Below are 11,423 nucleotides of genomic sequence, written 5' to 3' on the forward strand. Positions count from 1 at the left end.
GTGCTACAGTTTGGCGTAGATATTGCTTCACAGGGTGTTCCTTGCAAAGTTATTAAAGCAATATTTTAAAAATACCATTGGGCAAAGCTCAGTTAAAGGGGCTTTGGAGAGTTAGCCTGCACAGTTATAAAAACAGAGAGAGGTAATCATGTGGACAGACCTTCTTCTCCAGTCCAATAAATTCTGCTCAGTGATATACCAGGCCTAGTCGTTCTGGTACTGATGCTGTGCAGACTGTTTCACCACAAGCTTCCTGCCAGGCTTGTGTGAACAGAAACTGCATCTTATTCTTTTCCAGACATGTTTAGTGAACAGAACTGTCACTGTAGCCGGAACAGGGGTCCAAACAGAAGGAAGAGTACAGGAAAGGGATCAAACTCACATCGTTTTGGAGGGAGGCAGGACTTCATCAAGGAGAGTCCAAGGAAGGAGTCAGTACCTTGGACAGCTCCAAGAAGAGTCAGGAGAAATATGACTGGAGCCTACTCAGAACAGAAACAATCTGCAACTGAGTCCAAATGGTCTTTCCCTTTCTCTGAGGAAACCTTCCATGTCTTAAAGAAGCCATGTCTGAATTTGCAAGTGCATGCTCCAGTGGTACTTAAGGGAACTTTGGCTTTGTTGTAGAGTTCTCGTGGTTGGGGGAAGAGGGTAATGCAACATCCTCTGGCCAAAGAGAGGGTTTTAAACTGGTTTTTGCAATACTCTTTGTACAGGGGGTTCTTTTTGATAATACAAGATTTATTCTGAATTCACCTTCCCTGTTCAGCTACCTCCTCAGAGTCTTTCCTCTGGGTCCCTTTAGGGAGAAGGGCGGGATATAAATAAAGTTTATTATTATTATGATTATTATTAGTGAGGCCTCCCTGTGGGGGAGGGGAGGGCCGGGCCGGTCTTTCCGAGGGGGACCCCTTGTGGAGGCCTCAGACTTGTTCCCCACAAGAAGGGGGGGTTGCGTCACCCAGTTCCCCTTCTTTGGGTTGGCAGCATTCATTAGCCAGGAGCAGGGGCTACTAGCAGCAGATCCTCCTGCCTGCTCTTCCAACTACCAACTGCCTTGTCATCCCTGGCCGCCAGGTTTATGTAGGGCAAACCCCTCCCCTTTGGCCCCTCCCCTTCCCTCACAGGGAGGGTATAAAAAGGGCCTGTCTCTGGGCCTGCCCTTCCCTGGGCTTACCACAACTCCTCCCCTTTCTCTCTCTGTTTCCCTCCCACCTCCTCTCACCTGGAGTTGCCAGGCTTGTTCCTGAGAGGGCTGGGAAGGCTGCTGCCTCTGCTCTGGTCCAGAAGCCTCCTCCCTGGGTAAGCTGGGAACTCGGGGGAGGAGGAGAACCCCGACATTATTATTATTATTATTATTATTATTATTATTATTATTATTATTATTATTATTATTGATTACAAATTGTAAATAGCTTAGCAAAGATAGCAGACAAGCCCACTTTCCGTAGACAGACACATGCTGTTAATGAGGGCTACAGACTTATACTCCAGTAATAGACATTCATTTCCAGGAAGCCTTAGTAGTTGTTCTTTTGAAGAGTGCTGGTCATTTCTAACAGAGAGTTCTCAGTACTGGTGGTAACATGAGTAACCAAAGGATAATTACCAGGGATCCAAGAAACCAATTTACTGTACTGGTTTGTAGTGAAGCTATGACCTTTCTTGACTGCGTTGACTGCAGTTTGGCTAACTCTGTGCCAAAGCTAACGGCACATCCCTCTTTGTTATCATAAATACTCTTTATTTTCTGTCTGTTCTGTCTTTTTTCTTTTTTTCATTATGCTGCTTCACTTCACACTAGCTAGTGTGAAGAACAATGTATTGAAGTTTCATGTGCAACCAGTGCACTTACAAAACATAAATGTTTAAGAAAGGAATAGGCCTCAGGTGATAGCTATAAAGTGGAAGGAAAAGCATAGTATGATGTAGATCAACCAACCCATCATACCTCTTCCACAGAATTACCTAATTGCCTTTGTTCAAATCAAGAAAGCAAGGGGGAAAGAATTACAGAGGCTCCATTTCTCATCCTAGGCATGCAAATGGGATAAACATTAAATGTGTAAAACAGAGTTTCTCAGTGTTGGTCCCCCAATGCACCACTTGCTTGGATACTCTTCACAGAAATGCAACCAGAACTAACTGGTGATGACATCAACGCCAGTTACTTCCGGGTTTGGAGACCGCAATGTTAGCTTCCAACAGCAGTAACAGTCTCAAGGCAGGCAGGCTTTTTCAAGTATGTAAAAGCTGTGATCTGGAGCTCTGCCCACCGGGCTGAGCCTTTTACTACTATTTGAAACGCTTGTCATGGTCTTGCTGTCAGGCATCAGGTGCCACATATACCATCCAACAATGCCCAGCATATCACCAGTGGTATGTGTACCTCTGGTTGAGAACCCTGGAGTAAAATCTCAAAATAAATCAGAAACTTATTTTATATATTGAACTATGAGCAAAGGAAGTAAGAAGAAGAAACTTTAGATGGGAACATGAGACATTTGTTAATAAAATGGGGAAAATAATTTTCTCTAACTTTTTTTTAAGGGAGATTGCAGTATTTTCCCCTGTTAAAAGCAAACAGGAATTGTTGTTCTGATTTTGCTTTGACATTTGTGAGGCTTTTTTTTCCTGTCTCTTTTCTTGCTTTAGTATTGAATTAAAACAAACGTCCTCATGGTGTACCGAGGGCCCATAAATCTTTCCAATGAACATTTAATGGCAGGACTGGGCTTTCAGAACTGCAGCTCTACTGCAGTGCAGAGAACTGGATGCAGCAGTATTGGAGAATTCAGAGATGCATAGTGTCCTGATTCATTTAGGGTTCTTAAGAGGATCTTAGTGTTTAAGAAAACCAGAAGGTACACTGAAATGATATCCGTTGGGCAGAAAACAAGCAATTAATTGTATTAAAGAAAGACATTGAGAAGGGGGACACATTCTGCTTCAAAGCAAGAGAGGAGAACTTGCTGTTTGCTCTTAAATTGTATGGGTGATCCTTAACTTTTGTTACCACCTGGTAACAGGCAAAATGGCAGAAAAACCAGGCAAACCAGGCAAAATGGCAGAAAAAGCTCTCTCTCTCTCTCTCTCTCTCTCTCTCTCTCTCTCTCTCTCTCTCTCTCTCTCTCTCTCGTGTGTGTGTGTGTAATGGGTGGGTGATGGTTGGGCACTGGTGATATCAAACTGTGCCCCCCCCCGGGGAGATTGTCCTATAGTAGCCAATAAGCTTGACTGCACGTGTACATTGTTGTGGGTCATCTTTGTCCACTACAGTGGCAATTGCAAATATGTAATGATATTTCAGGTTCATTTAACAGTGGAGAAAATTGTTGGCACTGGGATGGTCAGGGATATCAGGAAAAAAGAGAGTGCCACATTGGTGAGTGGACCACATTGAGTGAACTTGCAACTGGGTAATTATAAACATGTCATAATTGATGTTTTTATTATAGCTAATACAGTATTTGTAAAGTCCAACATGTAGGTGTTTAAAATGTATGGAATACAGTTCCTGAGATGTCAAAAACTCCTTTATCTGCTTATTACTTATTATCTGCTTATTATTATATTACCTTTACTATTATTGCTGCAGAGTGTTAGCAATGCTTAGACTTCAGCATTTATCTAAGGATTACAAGTGCTCCCTCGTGATCCCATCTGTCAGTATTACTCATAATTTCAAGCTGTTTTCACAGGCTGCCTGCTCAAGAGCTCCTTTCAGCAGGGTGTTCATAAAATGGTACCGTCTCCTGGGTCTGGATTTATACTATACTTCCAAAAGACAGCACAAATGTTTAGGAAGAGTCATTAATCATGTTACCACGCACCCAACTGTTAATATGATTACTAAGTAGAAATGAGACTGACTACAACAAATACTCCCTGTTTGGGATTTGCTCTGATTTGACAGTAAGCAGTTAGACCAGCAACTCTGTGACCTTGAAATTCCACCTGTTTTACAATAGAGTTTTCATGCATGGGTTTCACTTAACATTTTTAATTTTCCGGGGGGACAACGACGACAGAGACTCAACCAATTATTCCAGTGTTTCTAAATCTTTTTGGCACTGGGACCCACTTTTTAGAATGACAATCGGTTGAGACCCAGTGGAAGTGATGTCATTAAGCTTGAGGTGATGTCATGGCCAGAAGTGACATCATCAAGCAGGAAATTTTTAATGCCCTCCATATGACAAAATATGAACCCCCCTAAAACTTTCAAGCAGTTGCTGATCTGCTTGAAAAAAAAAAATCCCCCAAAGGTTGAAATCCTATCTACACTTACCCAGGAGTAAGCCCCATTATCTAGCATTGTTAAAAGCATGTACTTAGTAACCCGTTAAAAGTACAGATCTGTAACATTTCCCCAAATGCAGTCACATAACATGGTAGCATCAAATCTAACGTATTAAAAAAAATACACATTGAACTGGATGGGGACTCACCTGAAATTGGCTCAGGACCCACCTAATGGGACCCAACCTCAGTTTGTGAAATGCTGAATTATAGCATTTATGTCCCAGAATAATAAATAGATGCAAAAATTCCAGATCAACAGTTTTAATGGATTTCCTCTCTCCATTTATTAGAAGAAAAAAAAGAGAAATGGTTTGCATCAAGAAAAAATTGCCTTGCCAAGAATAAGCTCTCTCTCTCTCTCTCTCTCTCTCTCTCTCTCTCTCTCTCTCTCTCTCTCTCTCTCTCTCTGTGCAGATAAATAGAAAAGTACAGAGTGATCTTCTAATGCTCCCCTGGGGTTGCTAGGTCCTCTGTCAACCTGGCAGATGATTAACTTTAACCTAAGGGCTTCACACACCTTCCATTTAGCCGGCTGTTTTACCCCAGCCACTATTTAGCTTTTCCTGAGAGGAGATGAGTGCGAGGGGCCTAGAGGAGGAGCAGGCTGCTGGATGAGGGTATGCTTTAGTGAAAACGAAGGGCCTGTCAAATTGCAGCATGGATGTCAAAATTAACCTGGAGCCTCAGGAAGAGCCAGGCTGCACCTTGCTTTCTGTTTGCAGACATTTCAGGACTGTGGCCTAAAAATAAGGACTATGTCTTGATCTAGAACAGGGGTGCCCAAACCCCGGCCCTGGGGCCACTTGTGGCCCTCGAGGACTCCCAATTCGGCTGTCAGGGAGCGCCCAGTCTCCAATGAGCCTCTGGCCCTCTGGAGACTTGCTGGAGCCCACACTGGCCTGATGCAACTGCTCTCAGCATGACAGCCAAATGTTTGACCTCTTGCATGAGCTGTGGGACGAGGGCTCCTTCCACTTCTTGCTATTTCACATCTGTGATGCAGCAGCAGCAGCAAAGGAAAGGCTGGCCTTGCTTTGTGCAAGGCCTTTGTAGGCCTTGAGCTATTACAAGACCTTCATTCATTCATATAAAGTTCCATCTCTAATATGTTCATTTATGTAAATTTATTCAAATTTGAAATGTAAATTAATTCTTTTTTTTTTTTCCTGGCCCTCGACACAGTGTCAGAGAGATTATGTGGCCCTCCTGCCAAAAGGTTTGGACACCCCTGATCTAGAACTTGCAAAAGTACCTTTATTGTGGTCACTATCACTTCAGAAAATCTTCACTACATGAAAGAAGTATGGAGACCACATCTCTCTCTTTCTCCAGAATCTTGGTTTTCCTCTGACTTTTTCATTTGGAACTTTCCATTTCTACAGCTCTCAACCTAGACTGAACAATTCATAGATCACAGGGCTGACCAAATCTCTGCTTTTCTAGACAGTTCAGTTTTTGCTCCCCAGGAGTGGAAATGAGAGTTGCCCATAGAAAATAAAGGAACAATCCAGGATTTTAGTGTAACTTGGATTAGGCCGTACTTTGGGCAACTTCCTGTTTTGCAAAAAAGACAGGAGTTCTCTTTCTTCTCCAGATATTAAGATGAGTTTACCATTTTTTTTTTTCCTATTTCTATTCAGATGCACTGAATGTCTGAAAGGTCCTGAAACCTCAAAGGACAGTTTTGGGGTGTGTATGTTTTAAAAAAATAATGCACAGACTTATCTGCTTCTCAATATCTAGGAGTCTCCCTGAGTAGTACAACACCATCTATTACCCTGACCTTTTGGAAGCTACCATCCATTTTTGGAACAAAAGGTTTTCTGAGACAGATGAAGAAAAGAAGGCAGAGAAAGGCCAAATGAAGCAACTAACCATCCAAAGCTGTTTCAAATCAGCTGAGTCCAAATCAAAAGTACACTCCTAGTATGGATCAGCATGCTCTCTGTCCCCCAAGGCTTGCTGAAACCAGAACTGTTGGACATATCCATCTCTCATGGTGCCTGTCAGTAATGACATCACCTGAGATGGTTCTAGGGTCTTGTCACATCAATGCCAGTAGATTCTGGAAGGGGGCAGAGCCTATAGGGCTGGGGGGAGGCATTTTGTCACTCCTTGTTGGTGGGGGGAATAAAAGGTGGCCAGGTGAAGGAGAAAAGAAGGTGCTAGGTGGAGCCTGTCTGGTCATGTGCATTGTCCCATCACTTCTATGGGCCAGTGACAAAGCTCACTGTTGAAGGGGAGGAGCCACTGGACCTCTGTGAACCAATCCAAGGTAGCCTGTGTCAAATTGAGAGTGTGAGAAGATTTATGCAGTCAGGGTGCATAGCAGCTATGTGGTATCTCAGTGCTTTTGCTACAAAATTACAGTTATTTGTGCACTGATCTGCAGTGTCCACAACAAACAACAGTATGATATTTAGGGTTTCATGGTATCTTCCTAAGGGACTGAGATAGAAGCAGCAAATTCCAGCATAGAGTCCCTAGTGCCTTTGCCTCTGAGGTTGTAAAACTATGGACATAAACTTAATTAAAATAGGTTTGGAGGATTCAGTAGGTTTCTTTATGGGAATGACAGGGTCGTACATAGACAAGGAGCAACCCATGAACCCAAAGGCATATTGCAAGATACAATGAGTGTTCTTATTACCTTTGGGCTCGGGTGAGGATCCTGACAATTTATACTTTCCTAAGATGAATTCTACATACAACACCACTGAGTAATATTTAGGGCGCAATCCTAACCAACTTTCTAGCACTGAATAGCTGTGCCAGTGGGGCATATGCTGCATCCTGCAGTTGGGGGGGCACTCACGGAGGCCTCCTCACAGTAAGGCAATGATTGTTCCCATATCTCAGAGTTGCATTGCCCCTACCTCACTGCTGGAAAGTTGGTTAGGGTTGCTCCCGAAGTTTCTTGCAGGTGCCCAGCTTCCATGTGTTGGTCTAATTTAGATTCTTTACTGTGCTTACACTGCAAACCTTGGTCCCTGGTCTTAGTTCTTTGAATTGGAATGAAGTGTGCTTAAGAAAGAAGGTCAAAAATGTAAGGCTGTTTTCACTTGAAATGTATTCCAGACTTTTTGTTGTTGCTTATGACAGACTGGGAGCGCAATCCTAAAGATGCGCTCAGCCAGCACAAGTCCTTTGCACCGGCCTGAGAAGGTCGCAAATGTGCCATAAAGCACGTTTGCACCTCCATGGAAGTAAGCCACACCAGCGCACAGAGGTGCACTGGCCTGCAGAGACTGCATCCAACTCCACAGCAACAGAAGTTAGGTCCACACCAACTGAGCTTGGCTAACACAGGGGCGTGGGGAGAGTGGGGAGGAAGCTGGGAGGAAGCGTTTCAGAGTGGGGAGAGGGCAGGGGAGGGTGGGTGGCAGGTGGGCCCGTGGGCAGGCGAGGAGCAGAAAACAGGGCCAGGATCCAGCTCCAGGCTGCTCTGTTCTGCTTGGATCTGTGCCACCTTGTCAGAGGCATTGGAGGCACCTTGGAGGCATTCTGGGATGGGGGGAGGGCGGTCCCGGGTGCGGGCAGGTGGGGAGCAGGAGGCAGGGCTAGGATCCAGTCATTATGCTGGATCCTAGCCCCCATTCCCAAGCAGGGTTATTTTTAGATTGTGAGCCCTTTTGAGACAAGGAACCCTTAGTTATTTGATTTTCTCTGTAAACCGCTTTGTGAACATTTTGTTGAAAATACTGAAAATACTGATGATGATGATGATGATGATGATAATAATAATAACAACTCAGTAACATCATGGCACAATATTAAAAGCAGGTAAAACAAATCGTCTTTAAGATAAAAGTTAATGGCAATAAAAATGTCTTCACCAGCTGGTGAATGATCTGCAAGGATGAGGTCAGTTGCTGCTGATCTGACCATGAAGCCATTTGCTATCTAGTAAAAGGGTGATAGATTTGGGGAGTTATTCACCTTGAGTCTGTTGCCATCTTCCTCCAACCTTCCATGGACTAGAGCTGCATTGATCTACTTCCCACTCAGTTGAGATAAAAGCAGACCTGCCGCCATATTGTTGTTTTCCTTGAGTTCCTTGTTATGTCCCAGGACTTCTGGGTTTTTTTTACTGGGAGCACATGAACAAAGAAGCTCCACTTTGTTGGCATGGGCCCCTTCAATAATGACAAAACTGGCTCAGACAATTCTTAGAACTCAGTAAAAAACAAACAGAAAACTCAACCATGCTGGAATTCTTATTTTTAAAAGAAAAGAAAATGTAATATGGCACAGGGAATAGACATGAAAAATTGCATTGTAATACATTTTGCATTTGAGGACAATAGTCTGAATGCATTCTTATGAAGAACAGAACTCAGGAAAAACCATGAATTCATAACAAAAGACAGAGTGCTGAGTGTGACTGTTGCAATAGAATCAATTTATGAAGACATTTGTATTGTGTTTCAAGGAAAGCTATGAGTAGCTTAGGTATGCATACAGCCTATGTATTTTATATTTTCCCCATTCCTGTCTTAAAAGCAATGTCAAAGTTTGAGTGATGTGTCTGATGAGGACACATGGTCATCCAAGGACTGATAATCACTCCAAGACAACAAGGCATCTCTAGGACTGAAAACAGTTTTCCACTCAAAGATCTCATGATTAGATGGGCCCTGAAACCATCTCCGGTCTGGTAATTCTTCCTTCCACAAGTCTGAGACTTAAGTGGGAGACACCCACATACTTTCAACCCTGTTATGCATTCTTAAAAGGGGAGCCAGAGGGTGTACACTGCAACACCACTACTGGCCAAAATTGTGAAACCTTGGTATTTTTGAATAATACCATCATGTTATATATTTTTTGATGTGTAGTTTAGTGCAGAATGCAAGGAAACAAACTGTGTGAAATAGCTATATCCTATCAAAAGTTATAAACAAATAACCAGAAAACACAACTGCCTCATGTAACAAAAAATGGATTTCCCTAACTCAAAACCGACCAATGAGGTTGATTGTTCCAAGAGCCAATGAGGTATCATTATGATATAGCAGGGAACCACTAAATGTCAGTATGAGTCATGTGAATGTCATCAAGTTGGCTACTGGTTTTTTGTTGGTTACTGCTTAATATACACACACACAAGAACCCTCATGATACCGCAGCATTTAGGCTGTGCTCATGGTATTGTAAATTATTCTGTATGGTCTGGTATGGAAGGAGGTCGATCATGGGGGTGATGCAAAAATCCAAGCGATGTCTCTGATGCAACCCACCCTTCAATTTTGAAGAAATGGCTGGATCTACTTAGAAAGACCAGCTCTATTTTCGAACAGCTGGAAGCCTAATGTCTGGTATTGCTATCAAACAATAAAAAATTGTTAGTGCTTGTGGTATATTTGAACAACATGTTTCAGGTCTTGGATTGCTTGTAATATTGGTTTGTTTGTATGTTTTTAGGGATCCAAACCAGCCAGTTCCCCAGGATACAAAGTTTATCCATACGAAACCCAATCGTTTTGAAGAAGTAGCCTGGTCTAAATATAATCCCAAAGACCAACTTTATTTACACATTGGCTTGAAACCCCGAGTCCGGGATCACTACCGAGCAACGAAAGTCGCTTTCTGGCTAGAACTCGTACCGCATTTGCACAACTTGAATGAAATATTTCAGTACGTCTCCACGACAACAAAGGTACCGCCTCCTGATATGACATCATTCCCTTATGTCACCAGGCGCTCTCCGGGAAAGTTCACCACCAAGCGCCCATTAATGACACCAAGCAACAATCCGAAACACTCCAAGGATACACAAAAACCAGAGGATACAAGCGTCCTGATAGAGAACAAGAGAGATTATTCCACAGAGCTCAGTGTCACTATTGCTGTTGGCGCATCATTGTTATTCCTTAACATTTTAGCATTTGCAGCACTGTATTATAAGAAGGACAAACGGCGTCACGAGACCCATCGGCGCCCCAGTCCTCAGCGGAACACAACCAATGATATCGCCCATATACAGAACGAAGAGATTATGTCACTGCAGATGAAACAGCTGGAGCACGACCATGAGTGTGAGTCACTACAAGCCCATGACACCCTGAGACTCACCTGCCCACCTGATTACACCCTGACCCTTAGAAGATCTCCAGATGATATTCCACTTATGACGCCCAACACCATAACCATGATTCCAAATACATTAACAGGAATGCAGCCTTTGCATACTTTCAACACTTTCAGCGGAGGACAAAACAGTACTAATTTGCCTCATGGACATTCCACCACTAGGGTATAGCTCTGTCATTTGCCCTGCCCCAAGCCACCTGGAAGAGTCAACATAAGAAAAAGAAAAAGAAAAAAAAGAGAAAAATTCATATTGTCCATCCAGCAGCTTGTCCAAACAAGAATGAAAGGTGAAAGAGAAAGGCAGACATAATTTTCTTACTGATCCTTTCCATAGGAAACTTGGATATTTTAAAAAAAAGATCACCTTCAAACCCTGTGAAATGTGAATTGTGTACATTGCTATTAGGATACTGCTTTAATCTCAACCACTTTGATTGAAAGTTCAGAGTTGAGGCCTGAAGAAAGTCACTTAGAAAGGATATGTGTATTGAGTGTATCACACAGAAGCAGAAACTTCTGGAACACAGAGCCAGTGACTGTACAGTTTTTTAATAAATAAAATTTTAAAAAAAAGTTCTATATGTGCCATACCGTGAATGGCCCTTGTTATACAAAAGACATAACCATGGGCTTTTACCCATCATACGAAGCTGTAATCCAGAATGGGGGAAATAAGATTTTATTATTACAAAACAATAAAAATAAAAATAAAATAGGACTGACTATGCAGTAAATACGTATAGTTCTGTGCAAAGAAATGACTTGTCAGCCTGAACTATATTTAAGAAACTTTGTAAAAAAAATTGTACATAGCTGTGAGTTAAAAAAAAAAAAAAAGACAGAAGCTTTTATTGATGTTTTCAGTTTGAAAGAACTTTTAGAAAGATTGTGCTTTCAGTTGTGACCTATATGTATAAACATTATTCATACCACCTCTGTTTCCTCCCAGACCAAAAGGAGGATTCTTTTTCTTAATTACTAGTGGTAAACCAAGACATGAGGTTTTTTTTTCCGAATGTTTCATT

At 42.4% G+C, this 11,423-nt stretch overlaps 1 protein-coding gene across 2 annotated transcripts in view; it reads left to right on the forward strand.

Annotated features, from left to right (window-relative positions):
- Nucleotides 1-10,567, forward strand: part of NLGN4X (neuroligin 4 X-linked) — a 167,190-nt gene extending 156,623 nt beyond the window's left edge. For both annotated transcript variants that reach the window (XM_066619598.1, XM_066619599.1), the window contains one exon: nt 9,730-10,567. In XM_066619598.1, coding sequence (XP_066475695.1) covers nt 9,730-10,567 — 838 coding nt within the window. The remainder of the gene's footprint in view (nt 1-9,729) is intronic.
- Nucleotides 10,568-11,423: the final 856 nt, after the last annotated feature.

Source organism: Tiliqua scincoides, chromosome 3, assembly GCF_035046505.1.
Source record: "Tiliqua scincoides isolate rTilSci1 chromosome 3, rTilSci1.hap2, whole genome shotgun sequence".
In the NCBI taxonomy this organism is placed as follows: Eukaryota; Metazoa; Chordata; class Lepidosauria; order Squamata; family Scincidae; genus Tiliqua; species Tiliqua scincoides.